General features: G+C 38.3%; 2 protein-coding genes across 4 annotated transcripts in view; one reads left to right on the forward strand and one right to left on the reverse strand.

Annotated features, from left to right (window-relative positions):
- The window catches only part of LOC581277 (TPR repeat-containing protein DDB_G0287407), a 36763-nt gene extending 29140 nt beyond the window's left edge, over window positions 1-7623 (forward strand). For both annotated transcript variants that reach the window (XM_030978072.1, XM_030978073.1), the window contains exons 25-31: window positions 132-269; window positions 1390-1532; window positions 2003-2126; window positions 2664-2809; window positions 3495-3615; window positions 4000-4247; window positions 5123-7623. In XM_030978072.1, the coding sequence (XP_030833932.1) occupies window positions 132-269; window positions 1390-1532; window positions 2003-2126; window positions 2664-2809; window positions 3495-3615; window positions 4000-4247; window positions 5123-5291 (1089 nt within the window). In that variant the 3' untranslated portion in view covers window positions 5292-7623. The remainder of the gene's footprint in view (window positions 1-131; window positions 270-1389; window positions 1533-2002; window positions 2127-2663; window positions 2810-3494; window positions 3616-3999; window positions 4248-5122) is intronic.
- Window positions 7624-7839: 216 nt separating this feature from the next.
- On the reverse strand, window positions 7840-18996 carry LOC581168 (microfibril-associated glycoprotein 4-like). Of its 2 annotated transcripts, XM_030978075.1 has the most exons (8): window positions 18822-18996; window positions 18029-18092; window positions 17029-17262; window positions 15307-15408; window positions 12679-12759; window positions 11640-11785; window positions 10727-10988; window positions 7840-8096 (listed from the first exon to the last, which is right to left on the reverse strand). In XM_030978075.1, the coding sequence occupies exons 1-8, from the start codon at window positions 18822-18824 to the stop codon at window positions 7858-7860; spliced, it is 1131 nt and encodes a 376-aa protein (XP_030833935.1). In that variant the 5' UTR covers window positions 18825-18996; the 3' UTR covers window positions 7840-7857. The 2 variants fall into 2 exon arrangements, with proteins under 2 accessions (XP_030833935.1, XP_011660855.2); XM_011662553.2 differs by lacking the exon at window positions 18029-18092.
- Between the last annotated feature and the right edge of the window lie 332 nt (window positions 18997-19328).

A 19328-nucleotide genomic window follows, 5' to 3' on the forward strand; every position in this document is an offset into this window, starting at 1 on the left:
TCATATAGTACTTTCTAAAAATAGTTCAAATATTTCTGGCCATGTGACGAGCTCTCAACCAATCAAAAGCCAACAATTTTTTGATGCAGGATATAATAACAAATATGAGACGATTTTCCAATCCCTTACAGGTGGAGGAGTTACCAACCTTGCTGATGGAGGTGAGTGACCTCTCACGACTCAAGGCGTTGGTGATGATCCCCAAGGCATTCCAACTTCTTATGAAGACATCAGAGGGTAAAGTGCGGCTCATCCAAGCATGGAGAATGGTAAGGGTTATTTCCGTTTGGTCTAATCTCCGTTAAGTCTACTATCCATTTGGTCTATTGCCCATTTAGCTTAATTTCCAGTTGGTCTAATTCCTAGATTATCTAAGGACCATTTTGTCGACTATCCATATGGTCTAATAATCATTTAATCATAAATAATATTTATCATCGAATTATTATTAGACATCATGGATGGTAGTAAAATAGGCATGAGACAAACTGTGAATTAGACAAACTGGAAATTAGACTACATTTTCCTGGCGACTGGCATCATAAACATATAAATCGCAATTCTTAATATTTGTTTAAATGTCAGTATTACGAAAATGCAATGCAAATTATGTTGAACCCTGTCTTAATGGAGTTTTTTGTAACAATATGAAGATCAATGGAGATTCCGAAGACAAATGCACACTCCTCTAATTTCATGCGATTGCTTTGAAAACGCTACAAGGATTATTATTCTTATTTTTTGGTCATATGCACTTGAGAAAAACGTTGACTAACGTAAAAGAAATTGTAACCTAATAAAAAAAAAAAATTGGATTTAAAATCATGAGGTTTCTCTTCTTCATTTGCTAGCGTCAAAACCTTACCGTACCACTACATGGTTTTGATATATAATATATACTGTTTAACTATCGATAAGTACACGAAGCTGAATAACAAGCTTGTTTCCGATCTCCACTATGAATTGTTTGCAAATGTATATTCATAGCATGAGCATTTTTATTCATGATGAGGACCTCAGCTCAATCTATGCTTATGACGACTCTTCTTTTTTTAATATTTTACAATGAAAGATTGTTTGTGCTGAACGTTTGCATATGTATGACGATTTATATGGAAATTAAATGAACATCGAGGTAAATATATATGCCATTTAAAAAGCAAATCATGCACCATTTTATTATTATTGGTATAATTTCCATTTTCTTCTATTTTTTTCCGTTCTGAATACATTACTAAATCAGTATACATCAAAACATACATGGAGATAATATCTATGTATCAAATAATTCAAAAAAGACGTGGCCAGGGCTCCAAGATGAGCAAAGCTTGATGCGTTGTGAGCCCTGACAATTCAGCATCCTCATCACACTTATAATTTTCTATTTAGCTTGGCGGCTTTGAGCAAGCAGGCCAGGCTTACTTGGAATACGTCAACCACTCTAATGCTTTCAAGGAAGTCGAGGAGAAGGAATCCCTTCTAGCTTGTCTTACAGACTTCTTCACAGAGCTGGGTATCCTCAAAATTGCTAGGTATGAAATGTTTGAATTTGATCACATAACAACTCTTTCGGTCATAAAATTCCAAAAGAAATATCCAAAGTGTATGGAAAACTAGACGAAATTCAAAAATTGAAAACATGTCGAAAGAAGATTTTTAGAATTATTAAACAGTTTTTTTTTTTACTTGTGCAATGGTTGTTTGACACTTGCTCCTGGAACAATTGCTCCCCTTTATTTTTTCTACACTACCATAATTCTTGCCTTCAACCCTGGACGCAACAGTATACTTAACACCTATCGTAAAGTTGACCTTAAACCCAATTGCGATCCTATAATCGTAAACCTGCACCTTTGATGAAATAATACCTGGACCAATAAATATTTTCGGAGGAGGCAATGTAGGATCATCGAATATTAAATGATGTAAAAGATCGGATAGGCCTAAACTTTTCGAATTTCACCAATTTCTTCGTTATCAATGTACTTGTATCTACATGCAGGCAATTGAATGAGAGACTTTTGAGTACATTGGAGGACCTTCATGCTAGAAATGACGTTTGTCATGTGACACATCACGTGAGATATGAGACCAAGAGGACAAATAGACATCGTGACGTCATTGAGGTGAATATATTAAAAGGGAAAGATTCGGATTTTGCTTCAAATGAAGTAAATTAATTAACAAAATGCCATGTATTTCAAGTCAGTATCCCTACCTTAAAAACTACGCATATTCATCGCCTAACAATTTACCTGCATCATAATATTATTATGTAACCTGTTCCGGCGATGAATCTTGTGGTATAAAATAACCGTACATTCCAATGATGTTGTCCTTGTTTATTGAAAGAGTATGTAACTATTTTGTCTTTCATGTGATCCACAGTATTCCACAAACAATTGTAGTAAATAATAATATAGCACAGGGCGATCTTTTATGTTAACAGGTCACATGAGCACATTTTCAATAAATAAAACGCTACTACTTTAGGCAAAACTCGGGTCGCTACCTTGTCATAATTCCTTTTGCCATTCCTTATGTCACGATTTCCTTCTTATCTATTTAAATTGGCAGTTGTAGAAACAATTAATGGAACAATACTAATATATTAAGGTTAACATACATCTATATGGGTACATTCTAACTATCATTCATTTCAGAACTTGCTTGAGTTGGGTATAGTGTGTCAGAAGTTAGCAGACTACACTACCGCCGCTGCCTACTTCGAGGACGCCCTCACAAGGCTTGCTCACCCTGACTCCGTTGACCAGCGGCTCCAGATGGTCAAGGCGCTTACTGGTCTCGGGTAAGAGGATCAATCATTTGGCAAAACATTATTGAACACGAATCGCGTTTTCACTGACTGAACTTAGGGCACTTATTTATTGATTGCCAAGTGTTAATCCCATAAATCTATATAAAATTATTGCAATTATGAAACGATATGGATAAATGAAAATGATTTGGTCAGGAACGAAATTTAGGTCATTTCACAATGAGCCTTTTTTGTGAAGGGGTGCTCGTTTTGTTACAAAATTACGATGATTTGCTAAGGACAAATAGCTTGTCGTTTGCCACTCCATAATGGATTAACACTATGCACCTATTATTGGGGGCTAAACCTAAAACTAAGAAGGTCAGGCAACTTTCCAGGAATAAGGGTTTCCTTTTACGTTAGAGCTTGTCGCTATTTGTAAGTCCGACTCAAGTCTCTATACTGTAGTTGAAACCAGTATCTTTGATCTTTTAGAATACTACAAAGCTAGCTGCAATGGATCATCTAACCTTCTATGAGCCACACCGTTTTGCTGAGAGCAATTTTCAACAAATTCTCTCTGTATGCTTTGAAATTTGTAACAAGATTTTTTTTTAAAATATGCCATGTAATAATATGCATAGTTTAAGGTTTTCTCTTTATCTGTCTCTCTCTTCTTTCTTCCTGTATCTCTCCCTCCCTCTCTCTCTTTCTCGTTTTCTGTTTTTCATTTCAGCCAAGTGTCTGGTGTGACATCACAACCCTTTGAAGCTCACCGGTTCGTCTTAAAGGCCATTGAGGTGTGCAACCAGGTTGTACCGGTGAACCATCACTATGTTGCAACCTTGAACGGACTGGTAATTCATCTTTATTCCATAAAAGGTTTTGAGTCATGTACTGTCAAAAGGTTCCAGATATCATAGAAATCAGAAGAGAAAAAATGCTGGAAATGTTATGGAAAGGCAGGGAATGCGATAAAATTCTCTTGAATCGGATTATTAAAAAAATATGGGATTTTATCAACAATATGTGATATGTTTATATGGCTGGAGCTAAACAGGGGTTTTACCATGGCATATCATAGCCTTAAATTTTAGATTCTTATGACAACTCTGTTTTCCTAATACAAAAGTTAACTTACGGCCCTGTTCAGATACATATTTTATGAAACTATATATTTAATTATTAATATTTGAGTAAACGCCGCCTCCTTTACTATTTTTTGGATTGAACCTTACTAGACTGGAGAGTTATATCAGAAGCAAGGCAGAGCGACAGAGGCCTTGCAATACCATATTCTCGACATTGTAGAGACACAGCGCACTGCGGGGCTGGGGAAACCAAGAGTGGCGACAATCTTGAATAACATTGGCTTGGCTCTGATGGAGCTAGATCCAACTATAGAGGACGCCCTACCATTCTTGGTTGAGGCCTTGGCGATACTCATTGATGCATATGGACCAGAACATGTCGACGTCGCATCTATCAGGTATTTAGCATTCTTAAAGGCATTTTTGAAAGTATACTTTAGGTATATATCTGAAAGATGAAAACGTGAAAAACAAAGATTTCTTTTCTTTAAATGTTCTTTCAAATCAACCATGTCCTTCCCTCTCTCTCTCTCTCTCTCCCTCTCTTTCATTATCACTAATCTGTAGTGCTATTTGATAACACAAATTCAAGTTGTAAGATCACTATATGAGTGAAATTATTGAATTGTACGGGTTTCCCCATACCTATCTAGATAGTCTACAAATTTGTCTATCTTCCAGTGTTATGTTACGGCAAAACAGTGTTTTGTATTTATTTTATCATACGGCAGTCTTTCTACTTCTTCTTCCATCTCTCTACACTCCATAAAAAAAAATGAAATTGGAAGTTGGGAAGAGTCTCCAAAAAGATGTTTATCAAAATAATTTCAGGCAACTTTCATTCCTATAAATAGCAAAGAATATCGTCTTTCAATTGACACCAAACAACCCGATGCCTTTTGAAATACTTTTGTAGTTGGACTTTGGAAGCAATCCGCCGTTTTTAAGACTCGCTGTATATCTCAGATTCACATACCCATCTAATCTCTTGAATTGATCCCTTTTCTACATACCCCTCTCTGTGTCTTTCTGACACACATGCACACACAAACTCACAAGCACACCCACATCTTATCTTGTCTTCACCATTCTCAGATTATCTGTTTAAAAAAAAATCTATTAGTTTAATCGTTCTACTGCATTTCCAGAATCAATCTCGTAGCTTAATACTTCTTCAATAATAAGCTGAACAAGTATTCACTCTACTCATTGTTCTTTCTCTCTCCCTCTCATTGATTTTTTGCTACTTGTTTTGATTGCTGTGATTATCCAGAATCAACCTCGCAGCCTACTTCTTCAATGCTAAGCTGTATAAGTATTCCCTCTACCAGTACAATAGAGCTTTCGAGGTCTTCAAGGTTTATCTCGGTCCCCTTCATCCGAAATCACAGGAAGTTCGGCAAGGCCAAAAAGAGTCGAGACCATTCACTTTGGTGCAATGAAAATCTTTCCATGTTGACGTCAGAGACGTTGGAGCATTTCAATTGGCCATGGGACGTTTTATAAAGTTCTGCCGGAGACATAATATTTATTCACTAAATGCTTGTTTTGTTTTACTAATGATGTATTGCGAATGAATTTAAATTCATATTGGACAAAGTGAAACAAGAAAATACTTTAAAATGAGGTATTCAAATCAATTATCTGATTGGTACACGTCTATAAAAACCTAATTAAACACACACACACACACACACACACACACACACTTGCACAGCATGTGTTAGAATTGTGTACTTGTCTATATTGGTTTCCTTCCCATAGCTTGTTTTTCTCTTGGTATTTTTTTGAAATACCCCTTCTTTTAAAATTCCTCTTCCCATTATCGCCCAATACACAACAAAAACCTTCACACTTCATTGAGTTGCCTTTTATAAATGATTGAAATGAGAATGACATGACGAGAACTACAGAAGAGAAGCAACAAAGACGAACATATAAATGAGAGATTGTTTATATGAGATCAAACAAATTTAATATCGGAATAAGATGTGCTTCTTACACTACGTTAAAAGAATTGAAAACGAATGGGGCTGAATGAAAATCGATACTTAATATTAATTCAAGATTATTTCATCATCAATTTGTGTCTGTTTACAATTAATGACTAGCAGATTGACTGTTACTGATATGCTAGAATGCAAGAACTGTGTTCGTAAAATATCTATCTCTATATTTCCCTACATTATACTCTCTTCTCTGAAATACGTTTTCTACAATACATCAATGATGGTAATATATAATAATTCTAATAACAATATGAGCAATGATAATGTTTAATGATAATGTTTGTGAAACACATGGTTTCAATATTAATATGTACAAGGCGCAAAGGAAAAAAATAGTTGTATTTGTCTCTTTTTCTGCCTCTTTCCTAAATACATGAATAAAATTCACTGCATCAATCTTGCAGCCTACTTCTTCAATGCTAAACTGTACAAGTATTCCCTCTACCAGAACAAGAAAGCTTTCGAGTTCGACGAACAACATGTAAACGAGAGATTGTTTATATGAGATAAAAACAATTCAATATGAATAAGATGTGCCTCTTTCACTACGTTAAAAGAATTGAAAACGAATGGGGTTAAATGAAAATCGATACTTAATGTGGATTCAAGATTATTCCATCATCAATTTGTGTCTGTTTACAATTAATGACTAGCAGATTGACTGTTACTGATATGCTAGAATGCAAGAACTGTGTTCGTAAGATATCTATCTCTATATTTCCCTACATTATACTCTCTTCTCTGAAATACGTTTTCTACAATACATCAATGATGGTAATATATAATAATTCTAAAAACAATATGAGCAATGATAATGTTTAATGATAATGTTTGTGAAACACATGGTTTCAATATTAATATGTACAAGGCGCAAAGGAAAAAAATGTGCCTCTTACACTACGTTATAAGATTTGAAAACGAATGGGGTTAAATGAAAATCGATACTTAATGTGGATTCAAGATTATTTCATCCTCAATGTGTGTCTGTTTACAATTGATGATGGTAGATTCACTTTAACTTTATATGCAAAAATGCGAGAACTGTTTTTGAAAGATTTAATTTTATATCTTCCTACATATACTTTCTTCCTACATATACTCTCTTCTCTGAAGTACGTGTTCTACAAAACATTAATGATGCTTATATAATACTAATAACATTAACAGTATGAGCTAATGAGTTAATTTGAAAGTATTGTACACTATCCTTCCATCCAAACATGATCTATGCAGATGGCGTATAATGGACAATGACCAGTGTGATATATGTTAAGAAACAGAAACAAACTTTGCACGCTTTTTTGAAATGTAATAAGGTTCGATTTCCTTGGAAAATTATTTTATAATTACTTTCATGAGAAAATAAATATTAATGAAAAATCACTAGTTATAGGTTTAAATTTTGTAATAAACTTAAATTAAACTTTAGGCTAATTCATAATATGCATACTGTATATCCAAATTCTCTATGATGGTAGAGAGTATAATAGTAAAAGTCTCTTTATTAATTTCAAATAAAAACTACGATATTACATAGTAAATAAGCAAAGTTTCTTTTATTGACAAAACAAAAATAAATTTATTCCTGAAACTTTTAGGATGTAACCATTCGATTAATTACTTTTGTCTTTTATATTATATCATGTAAAATGTCAATTGCTGTAAATATATGTGATGATCAGTATGTCAAATGCATATTCTAAACAGACGTAAGAAAGAGCAAAGTGCTTATTCCTCGAATAAACCCTCGAAAATGTAGGATAAATTTCTATTTAAGTGAATATGTGTGAACACTCATTACAGCAACACGGCGTAACTCCCCTAATATTAAACTGATACTAAAAATGAGTAACACTGTTTTGAGGGAGTTGAAATATGTGTCTTTATCAAAGTAAAAAAAAGCTGAGAAGCTATCTGTGATAAGATACAAAATATAAAGTGCGTTGCTCTACGAAACCCCACGGTAAACCGGCACGTTCTTATGACAGGCGTTCGTTAATTACGTCGGACGAAGCTTCATCTCCGTCTTCTTGAGGGAGTATGTATAACCGAGCCAGTGATACCATACCACACCCTTGGCGTACGTCCCTGTTAGACCATTCAGGTATTGGCCGTTGAGGTTAGCACGAAGGCAATCATTGTACCACCAGCCTCCTTTGAAATAACCGGCGCAGTTTCCCTCATCGCGGCCGTTCCATGTAGAGAACTGATTGCCTGCATGATACGACATACTGTTACCTGCATATAAATGAGAAATTGATTTATAGTAAACACATGATATAAATTAGTTCAATAAACGATCTCTCCTTACTCGACTAGAGGCTGTGTGTTTGTATTGTACAGACGGATGCGTTTAGGAGCAATCGTTAGTTAGCATGCTATCCTTTTACGGGTTAAAGAAAATAAACAAACAATACAAAAACACTAACACAATACGCCACTGTTGTTTTCTGCGTTATATGTGCGAGAGCATTTGATGGTTTATACCGTATTATCGTAATAACGTACAGTATACTGTAGAAACGAATTACGGTATTACCCTGTGACATTATTAACATATAACCGTTTTTATCGTGTTACCGTATGCCTCTATGATTGTATTACCATAGGGCCTTTGGCCGTATTACAATGAACCATATTACCGAATTACTGTATTACTGTATTTGCCGTTTTACTGCATTAACCTACTGTACAACTATTACCATCTTACCATAAAACATATCCTGTCGTAGCCTGTAAGCTATGGTCACAACCCCCAAAAGTAGCCTGGTCGGCGGCCGGGCGGAAAGTTTTTAGCCAATTTCGCCTGGTCACCCAGCGGCGGCCGTCCGGGCACCGCTTGTTTTTAGGGCATCGCTCGGTCGCCGCTAAAGTGACTCTCACACTCTGCCGTGTAGGCCTACCGTGTGCCACCATGCGCGAAAATGTCTGCGGACGGTGGAGAACGGCGAGGGCACACGGTGGTTCGTTATCAAAGCGGGCAACACGTTAATAGGGCGTTGGCGCTTATTTACACCCGGTGGGACCCGGCGAAAGTTTTGGGCATGTTCAAAACTTTGGCCGGCTGGCACCGGCCGCAAGTAAGCGGCAAGAGGACGGTGTTCAACGGTATGAGGAAGGTATGAATACGTTATGAAAACGGTCACACTGTATGAACACGTTCACAACACGCTCATAACCCGTTACAGAGCGGTGATGAACGGGCAAAAAAAAAATCCACCGTCTGCAACGGGTTGTAAGCGGGTTGTGAACGTGTCATGAACGTGTTGATACCGTGCCACCGTCTTCATAACGTATTCATACCGTCCTCATTACAGTGTTCATACCGGACTGCCAACGGGTGTTTACAAAGCGGTACCGCCTGATTCTGACGGCGCCGCCTCCCTAACGCATGGGTAACATCCTGTTAACGCCTTGACGTTCCCATAACGTCCTATAACGGGTCCATAACGTGTCCTTACCTTCACAGTAGCGTCATATGAACGTGCCATTACCAACAAATTTACTTTTGTCACCGTGTGCCACCGTTTGTCACTAATTATTGGGTATATAGAGGGGTTTCGTCAGATGAGCTTTACTTTTTCTTGTGTACATGGTCGTATGAGTCGGTGACCAACTGACCAACTGACCATGGATTGTCCTGACAGGGTCCGACTCATGTACATGTTGGCTATTGCCCAGCGTGAGCGTGATGAGTTGGACCTAGACGTCAATGACCACATTGTCAGGAGAAATCAGAGAAGGGCTTACCCTTCTTGAGTGGCATAATGCAGTAAATATGTGATCAAAAGATGGGGAGAAGTGTCATAGAGTTTCCTTGAAGAAAAATGGAGAGCGGACTGACCGTTGCCGTTCAAATCGGGGTATTTATGGCAGTCGTGTCATGACGTCAGCAGTCCGGGGACTCGCTCACAGGACGCTCCGAGCGGTGAGGGGACGCTAAGTGACTGGTAGGTGGCTGCTACAAACCCGGTGCACACGTTCGAGACCCGGTATGGGTAATTTTCAACAAAAGTCAATCTGGGCGGTGAAGACGGTAGAAGCACGTTCAACACCCGGTATGCGCCTGGTGAGAACGGTCAGAAGATGGCAACGAAACGGTGAAAAGATTAATTTTATGAATTTTTTTTTGCGGCCGGGGACAAGTTCGCTCAAAACCCAACGTTCTGGACTCTGTTGTTTTTTAATAGCCCGGCAGGTGGACGGTAGGCCTACACGGCAGAGTGTGAGAGCTCCATAAGGTTTTAAAATTCAGCAGCGCCTGCTCACTTTTCACTCGCCGCCCAAAATACGCTTGGTGCCCGGGCGGACGCCGCCAAGGCACCGACCTAATCGAGCATTCACCGTCGAGCGATTTAGGTCAAAAATCGAAACCGCTAGGTCTTTTCTTAGCCGGTGGCCGGTGGGAGATCACTCAGGAATCGGTCGGTCATCAGTCGGTCACTGCCAGGACGCCGCCCGGAGAAGCTCCCCGATTTTGCCCAGTATTGACACAAAATCGACCGGCGACCAACGGGAAAATGACAGTGGACCGCTCAGGCATCGCTGAGGCTTTACAGTCTGCTCGACTTCTCCAAAAATCGTAGGGCGATGCCTAATTTCCAGCGGCGACCGAGCAGGCTACAAATCGGTCGGTCGCCGCTCTGAAATGTGACCATAGCTTTGCCGTACCTATTGGCTGATTCCGTGCATTGTAATGTGGCCAAAACAACACCCCCCCCCCCATTTATTTCCTGTACACAAGATAAGAAAAAACAAACGCCTTAATTGATTCGACTCTTTAATAACGTTAGCGATACCACGAGGAACCATATTTTTGAATAGCATCATGCACACGACACATTACACGGGGTCGCCCTATGAAATACCTGCGTCTCCGAAGTAGTTGCCAAGGGCCAGGGTGTAATATGCGGCCTCGTCTGCAATACTGAAATTGCTGTAGGTGGCATAGCGCGTTCGTCTATCGAAGTCTTCGAGGTCGATCCGTAGCTCGTAGGTCTTATTACGGGAAAGGCGGTGGATGTTGTCGTTACCAAGCCAGTGCTCGGAGGAAACGTTACCAAAACCGTATTTGTATTCGGACCAGGAGAGAAAGAAGTCAACTGAACCATCCTGTCTACGCTGGAAGACCTACATAGAGAGAGAGACAGAGAGAGAGAGAGAGAGGGGGGGGGGGAAAGAAAGATGTCGTGAGAAAGGGAGAAGGGGAGAGAGAGAGAGGGGAGGGAGAAAGAGTGAGCGTGTGTGTGTGTGTGTGTGTGTGTGGGTGTGTATTCATATGTAAGTCAGAACATTAATACTTGAGAGAGGAAGGATGGAAGATGCAATGTTCATGGAATTACTTTTTAAAAGTGTAGCAACACTGGTTCTGGGCCAAGAAGAATGCGATGGTAAAGGGTTTTAAAAAATATACCAAATAAATATCAATAACCAATATCGATTCTTTTCAACATGAGTGCCCTTCCATTTAACCCAGCAATCATCAGGTACCCGTTGACACCAGGGTGGAGAGTGAAAAATGTTGATGAATAAAATGAAATATATGGTTTATATTGCCCTAGAGTTGATTCTTATCACAATACACTTTTGAAAATTCAATTCAATTCAATTTATTTTCTTCGGATAACGGAAAACCTCATTGAAATATTCGCGTATTTCAATAGGTGACGCACAGGGCAAGGTTCATTGGCGAAAATAGTTGTTTCTTGAAAGTCTTTGCGATCATGTTAATAGTGAATGGGGTCGATATAAAATAAAATGCTAGCTATCATCATTTCTCACCGTCCAGCGGCCACCGTCCGTTTCCATATCGCAGTAAACAAAGAGAGGATCATCACCAACTCCATCGGGATAGATGGGATACACTCCGCTGAGATGGGATAGTCCACCAGTCTGTATCTCAGCGCAGTCACGCGGGAGTCTAGGTACTGATAGGAAACACAAAGGTGGTGTAGTTGAGAGAACTGAATTTCAGAGGACCGGCCTCTCACAGGAAAAGGTCACGGATTGCTTGCTTGATACTTACATTTTATTCCCTGGACATATTGGGAGATATTATGACTTGCATGTGAAATCAGCCATGTATTCTACAAGGTGTAATAAATGGGCACCTGACTGGCTCTAAGGAAAGACCCTCTTGAATCTTGTGAGCCAAAAACAATTTTACACCTTGAAAAAAGCATCCCGTTTCATTGTGTTACTGTGAATGTAATCAACTTTGGCGCAGGTCGATTTCTGTACTCTCGCAAACAATGCCTCCTGTTCATCCAAGCGTGAACACATACCACACAGAATAATACTAAATGATTCGGGATGAACAATCTTTCATAAGATGTATAATAATTTACTGTTCGTAGATGAGTTTTAAAATAATTGGCAATTCTTTAGGTGTAAACCTTTGTTTGGACTCAAACTGTATAGTGCAAAAAAAGATAAGGGCTATAAAGTGTGAGTCAGTAATTCCAAAGGACCCTTAACATATAATTTTACTCATTTTGTGGCAATTCCTGAATATGTCACTCTCTAATGGTGCGTCAAACATCGCACTTATCACCGATACAGCCATGCGTTAGCAGAATGACGCTTCGTGTGCAAGAGGCATGAAGCGGTTTTAACGCCGGACGTTGAACGGAAGTGTCATTCGCCTGACGTAGGACTGCGTTAACGACCCGTGTCGTCTTTGACGCGTCGTATGAGGGTGACACCGCATAGACAATAATACTTATAGATTAATAGCCATCACAGATTTGATAAAAATAACACAATCCTACGCCAAGAAATTAAGACCTCGTGTGCAACGGGAATGATATGAAAAGCTCACCGTCCGTGGCGGTGACTTGCGTCATTTCGGCCGGTATGATCGTAGACATGTCCGTGAAGTCAGTCATAACTGAGATTGACTCTATCGAGACACAAGATTCATAGAAAGCATTTAATAATAATAATGATGATCATAATGATAATAATAATACAAATCACGATCATAATACGAAGAAGAAGGAAAACAAAAACAAGAAGAAAGAGAAGAATAATAACAAACCAATTATGGCCTTTAGGTGGGGGGGGGGGGGGGTTATTGAGGATACCTAGGGGGCACCTAATGTATTATGTTCACGAAATTTGAATATAAAAGGCCGCCTGTTGGCAGTGATTATTCTGAAATGCAAAAGGTGCGATTTCTCCTTGTATACAAATATATCGTCGGCCTTGTGCCAAAAGGGCCTTAACCCGATTTTGGGGTTTATTGAGTTATTAACATCACCTTGTAGATTTCAACATTCTCTTTAAAATGATGTGCTTCACTTGTTGAAATTTGATTTATTTATGAAGATAATTATGAATTTCTAAAGGGCCTTAACGCGTATCTCATCTTTTTTCTTACGCCAAAAGGGCCTTAACCTACACGGCAAATCTTTTATCAATGATAGATTATTTCGTAATTTCAATTTAATTCAATAAATATCAGTAGAAACACCATTAAAAACATGATTCGTCTACAATAGACACAATGTACTTAAAATAATCACTGAAAGTATATGTCATGAATTTAGATCATGAAATCTGAGTGAGATTTAAATTAGGTGTGGATGCATGAAATGCGACCGACTCGTTGAAATACGCAGATGCCAACGTATGGGACTGTGATGAAAATAAACAACGAAAAAGGTGTCCTAAATGTACGATCTCTAAAAAATAACTTTACCGGAAGCTGCATTATATTAATAAAAATATTCAGATATCAAAAATACTTTTTCTATTTTTTTAATTAATCAGTTTTATCAGTTTTCGTAAACCAGTAGCCGTAGGAGAGGCTTTCTGGCAAACCAAAGGTGTTGCGAAACAAGAAAATTTCTTTATGCCAGAAGGGCGCTAACTATGCGCGCGTACAATAACGGCAGGTTAAGGCCCTTTTGGCATAACGCCGCGTGGGTTACGCCCCTTTTGGCATAATGCCGAGTAGGTTACGGCCCTTCTGGCATAAATACGCTACATTCAAGCCTTATGCCAAAAAGGCCCTAACATGTTTTTTGCACATAGCATGTAAAATTCTGAATATCATGTAAAATGTCTTTAAGCGCTTTACAGATATACTATACCCCTCCACAAATTAATCAAGTAGAATTCCAATGATCTCTACTTCCCCACCCACCTGAATTCAAAGGAATTAGGCCCACTTGGAATGTTTTGCTTTCCTTATCGCTTTTTATCGCCGACAATAAACAAAATTTCAACTTGGTGATGGAAATCTTATTTGCCATTTTTGTCTCATAAACCTTTGTTTCTAATCATTAAAAAAAAGGTATTTTTATCGGAAAGGATACAGGATATAGAGCTATTTGCCTCTCTCTCTCCCCCCCCCCCTCTCTCTCTACCTACCTATGCTTTGTTTCTCCCCAGCATTTCACGCCTAAACGTACAAATTATGTATATAATATTAGACCACAACACCTCCACTGACATTTTATGAAACCTTCAACTGTGGAATTTCATATGATATGAGCCATGTTCAGACGGGGTTTTGCTAGTCGGCGTATTTCATCCCTGCAGCAGTAAATACCTCATTTTTTATTAACTTGCCAACACTAAGTTAACACGACCTTCCACCAACCAGCGTAACTTATGTGAGTGGCGGCGCCCGCACTAGTCGACCTTAACCCGCCTTCCGCATCTAAACCGTGCGAAATCTAATTTTCATTTTCAATTGCAACAAACATCCCTCGTGAAAAGACACAGATACCCGGGTGTAGGTGAGAGCATCCACACGGTAAACTTATGCTACCCTCTAGTCGTGTTAGCGAATTACTCCTGGATATATCCAGGAGTAAATAGGACGGGGGTAAAGGTAGGCGTAGCTAACACGACCTTCGTTCAGACGGTCACTACTCCGACCTTTACACCTACCTCATCATATTTATCCCGAATAGCTCTTAACACGACCTTTACCCCGGGGTAAATTGCCTCCGTCTGAATAAAACTATAGAACATTTTGATCCATGCTAATTCCATGATGTTTGAAGAAAAAAAATTTAAAAAAAAGATACACTCTCTTTGTATAGGGATTTATCAAGGGAAAGGGGGGACAAAGCGAGAAGGCGAAACAAAAATTCCCGTTCTTAAACAAAAAAAATATATTAAAAAAATAAATAATCGAAAACCAGCTAAATGCCCTCATCTTTCCTTGAGTTCACTTATGTTCTTTCTATCTGACAACAGTTTCATACGACGTATCTTCCGAATCAGGGCTCTTTCTTTTAACCTCAAGATACCTTCTTCTACTTTTTGCACATTTAAACTTTCTGAACCATATACAATCGTTACTATTAGGTCTACCGATATGATATTGCTCAAAACCCACATGACATTTAGAGAATAGAAAAGTTCACAACATATTCTAATTATGTTTTTAAAACCTTTATCAGAACTCAATTCGTTGATGTATTGTTCTTACGCTCATTGCAATGTTTCCCTTGAAAACCAGGTGAACAGTGGCATCGATAGCTTTCCATAGTCTCCTCGCACCAGCCGTTTTCACAGAGCTTCTTGTCACAATCTATTAAAGAAAAAGGAAAGAAACTTAGTTTATGTGTGTGTGAGCGTGATTATGTGTCTTTGTGCGTGCGTATATGTGTGTGTGTGTTTATGCGTATGTCTATGAGACGGGTGAGCATGTTTTGGTCTTGCTTTTTGATTGCATACTCAATCAAACTGAAAACCTATGACTTATGAACTGTACGGAAATGGAAATATGAACCTGCCAGCTTTCAACGGTATAAGTATCTTTTTATATTCTCGTTCTCATTATCATGTTATCAGTAAATGCACATGTACTTATACTTGAATAAAATCAATCTATCAATCATTCATTCATTCATTCAATTTTCACGTCCATAAGGTTCAGGCCTAGGCCTCATAGTTCATATCAGGAGACTTACCCCCTGTGCAATCATCCCTAACAGAACCCCCAACATGAGGTTTGCAAGGAAACGGGTTAATTCATTGAGAATATGAGTTTGATGGTTATGGAAAAGAAGTTACGACCACGTAAACCAGCGCTTCTCAAAGTTTTATTACACTCGAGGCCCACAATTTGCTCTGTACTAGAGAATGCTCAATTATTAAAATATCCCCTGTATGGAAAAATGTATCCGGCCATGAACAAAGAAGAAAAAAGAAGAAAAAATCTTCTGTACAGAGCATATTAGGGAGGAACTCGTTAGAGCCGTCACAGTGTTACCAATTTGTGTTTGGTTCGTCGCAACTTCGAAAATTCATAACTTTGTTATCTTTAAAGGCATCGTTTAACAATGTTAAATCTGAGATGCACGGCCCTACGTGCCATTAGTGTTTGTGATATGGTGTAATATTGAAACCCTAACAAAAATGCGCTTCAAAATGATCATGATATTCCTCAAAAAAGTAAAAAAATCTTTGAGTAACCGGTTTTACAATACTCATTTTCCCCAATAGACTGTTACAGTAGTGTTATGAAAACCGTTAGGAAAACGCAAAATTTAATTTCGATTTCCAATCATAAATATCTTGATAATCAGACAGACGATCGGCTTGTAAATGTCATGGAATTCATGTATGTTCTAAAGGTTTACAACTATGAATGCAGCATGAGCTATTTCAATTTTGTTTTAAAAGGAACTTAGACAAAGTCACCGCATCCCTTTAATCGAAATTTGCTCAAATTTTCACTGACCGGTTTCCAAATTTTCATTGAAAGTAATTTATTAAAATAATGGATATGATTTATTCCTAATAGATCTAGATAAAAGTATACATTCTCAGATTTTATTGAATAATAATTTGCCATTGTATGTTTTGCGGGACTGCTGAATCATGTGTATGCTACTATGCTTATCGACTAGGGGACCTACGCCATTAAGGCATAAATGACAGTAATGAGGATTAATGCCCCACAAAAGAGCACTCATTTTCGAAATTATGGACCTTTTGTAGAAAAAAAACCAAAGACTGGACAGCCCAAACGTTAGGGAGTTGTATACCCTATTTCATTGTTGGGATAATAAACCATCGGGAATGGAATTTGGCATTCCTATTCCGGAAATATGAACCTTCATATAATTTAACTTCGGAAAACGAGTGCCCTCATATTAACTAACGCCTACTTTTGTGTTACAAAGGGTGGGGTCTAAATGATTACCAGGAAAATCGCATGTTCTGTATCCGGGAAGGATTCCTAACTTTCCTTTCCGTCTAGGGCAACCGTTAGCCACCGTGGGAACAGGGATGAGCTTCGGAATCGTCTGTACCATACTGCCGTTGGTGTGTTGCTTCTGCAGACACTCGTTGAACATTGGTAAGGTGTAGTTGAGCCCAAACGCGTTCTTGTGGCAGGTTTGTGTCATTTCAATTGCATCTAATGGCGCGGGTAAACCTGTGTGCCAGAAAGATGATGATGATAATGATGTTGACCATGATAGTGGTATGATAATAGTGATGATGATGATGACGTTGATGGTGATGATGACTATGTTAATACGAACACCACCACCAACAATAACTTAAACCTAATATTAATAATGATGATAATGACAATTAAATAATAATAACAATAAGAAGTAGAATGATAACCAAACGATTTTTTTTTTATTTTTGCACGGGGATATTGAGGTAGGGAGGGGGGGGGGGGGGGTGGGGCACTGACATTAGAGAACTAGGGGCACCAATCGCATTATCTTCATGATATTCGAAAATACAAGGCTACCTTTTGTGGATGAAAGTGGTTATATCACCTTCTTTTTTTCATGTTCTTCCCCTCTCCCTCCCTTTTTATTTCCAGGATGCGTCACATGTGCCCCCTTGGATAGTAAAGCCACCGCATGTTACAATGCTCTTTTTCATCTAGAATCTTATTTATCTAAGCCTCCATATAAAATTTATTCTTAAATAAATATAAACAAACATCTGTATTAAAAACATAAACACCACATATATGGAAATAAGGTCTAGAGTGTATTTGAATTGATAAGTCTGAGACGAAAAAACAAAAGGCCTGAATACAAAGGAAAATAATAAATTCCGTTGAGGAATAATCATGAATTTTAAGCATATTAAAAGGTTCGGTAAAAACGTAGAAAACAGTTATTTAAGTAGGGTTGCAATAGGGTTTAATATCTTATGTTAAGGAGTAGGGTACATACCAGTAGTAAGGAAGATCACCGTGCCAAATATGCACTTCCAATGAAGCTTTAGTTTTATACTGGTCTGTAATTAGAAACAGGTTAGTATCTATGTTGTTTATCTTATCATAGATCATCTTGACTAGCATGCAGATTTAGGACGTTACGTGCCTCCCTTTCAACCCAAGTGGGATCGGCCTACCTTAATTACACAACTTTCAGAATGTGCCCAGCCCCTTTTTGTGGGGATGATACTTTTACTGTTTTTTATTTTGCTTTTGTCAGACGATATTGGACTGCTGCTCATAGAAAGGCGGTCCTTGTATACAAGCACATACTCTAATTTGCCACTTTACCACAGCCCAATAAAGCCCTGAGCAGACTTTAGTACTTAGAGTCAATGGCTGTTTCAAACAGGGAGCAGTCTATGCAAAATGCCGTCAACATAGTCTCAGAGTGCAGACACTGGTAGGCACAGTAAATGACATGACTTTGTGCCTGTAAAGTTGTAAACTACGGCGGTTCTGTGACCAGTTATATGGCTGACTATTGATATACGTGGTATTCTGCCGGAACTAATCTGAAGTTAACAAAAATATAAAAGCATTAGCTTTTCATAAATTGTACGCCTAACAATCGTGAAATCTAGACTTCAAGCTTTTTCTGCATGATGGACAGCAGCTTTTGCAATGTAACCCAATTTTGTAAAGAATGAATACTTTTAGAAACATCATTATGATTATTATTCACACGAAATAGACCATATGGTCATGTATATATACAAACATTTTCCTTTTTGGCCGTCAGTTATTACCATTTTTGTGAATCCTCAGTCATGGAGTCCTTCACGTCAGGATCATGATGCGCAATGAAACACTGTTCTACCCGAGTGTGACTATTCTCACATTTGAATTTAGTCCAGGAATCAGCTAGGTTGCGAACACAAAGCAACGTACGCATTACGTTTTGCGTCGCGTAGCAGCAGTAGGCACGGATCACGTGAACCCCTCATGATGGTCTTAATTGCATGTTCTCTCACATCTCAGAGTAAGACGATGTTTCCACTCCCCTCCCCCACCACAGTGCTTTTTTAAAGTTTAGTATTGGATTCATGGAGACGAAAGAAATATGACCCAGACTAAGCTAGACAACGTATTGCAAAGAATAAAATATCTAAGGAGGTTTAAAACGATGTCGTTTACCATCGTTTACGTAGCATAAGTACTTCAAATAAAATTTAATGATTATTGCTTCGACATTATATTATTCTTAATAAAATGTTTACAAGTCGAGGCGCCGCTCATAAAATTTCAAAATAAGG

Source organism: Strongylocentrotus purpuratus, unplaced genomic scaffold (genome assembly GCF_000002235.5).
Source record: "Strongylocentrotus purpuratus isolate Spur 01 unplaced genomic scaffold, Spur_5.0 spur5_scaffold_1, whole genome shotgun sequence".
Classification (NCBI taxonomy): domain Eukaryota; kingdom Metazoa; phylum Echinodermata; class Echinoidea; order Camarodonta; family Strongylocentrotidae; genus Strongylocentrotus; species Strongylocentrotus purpuratus.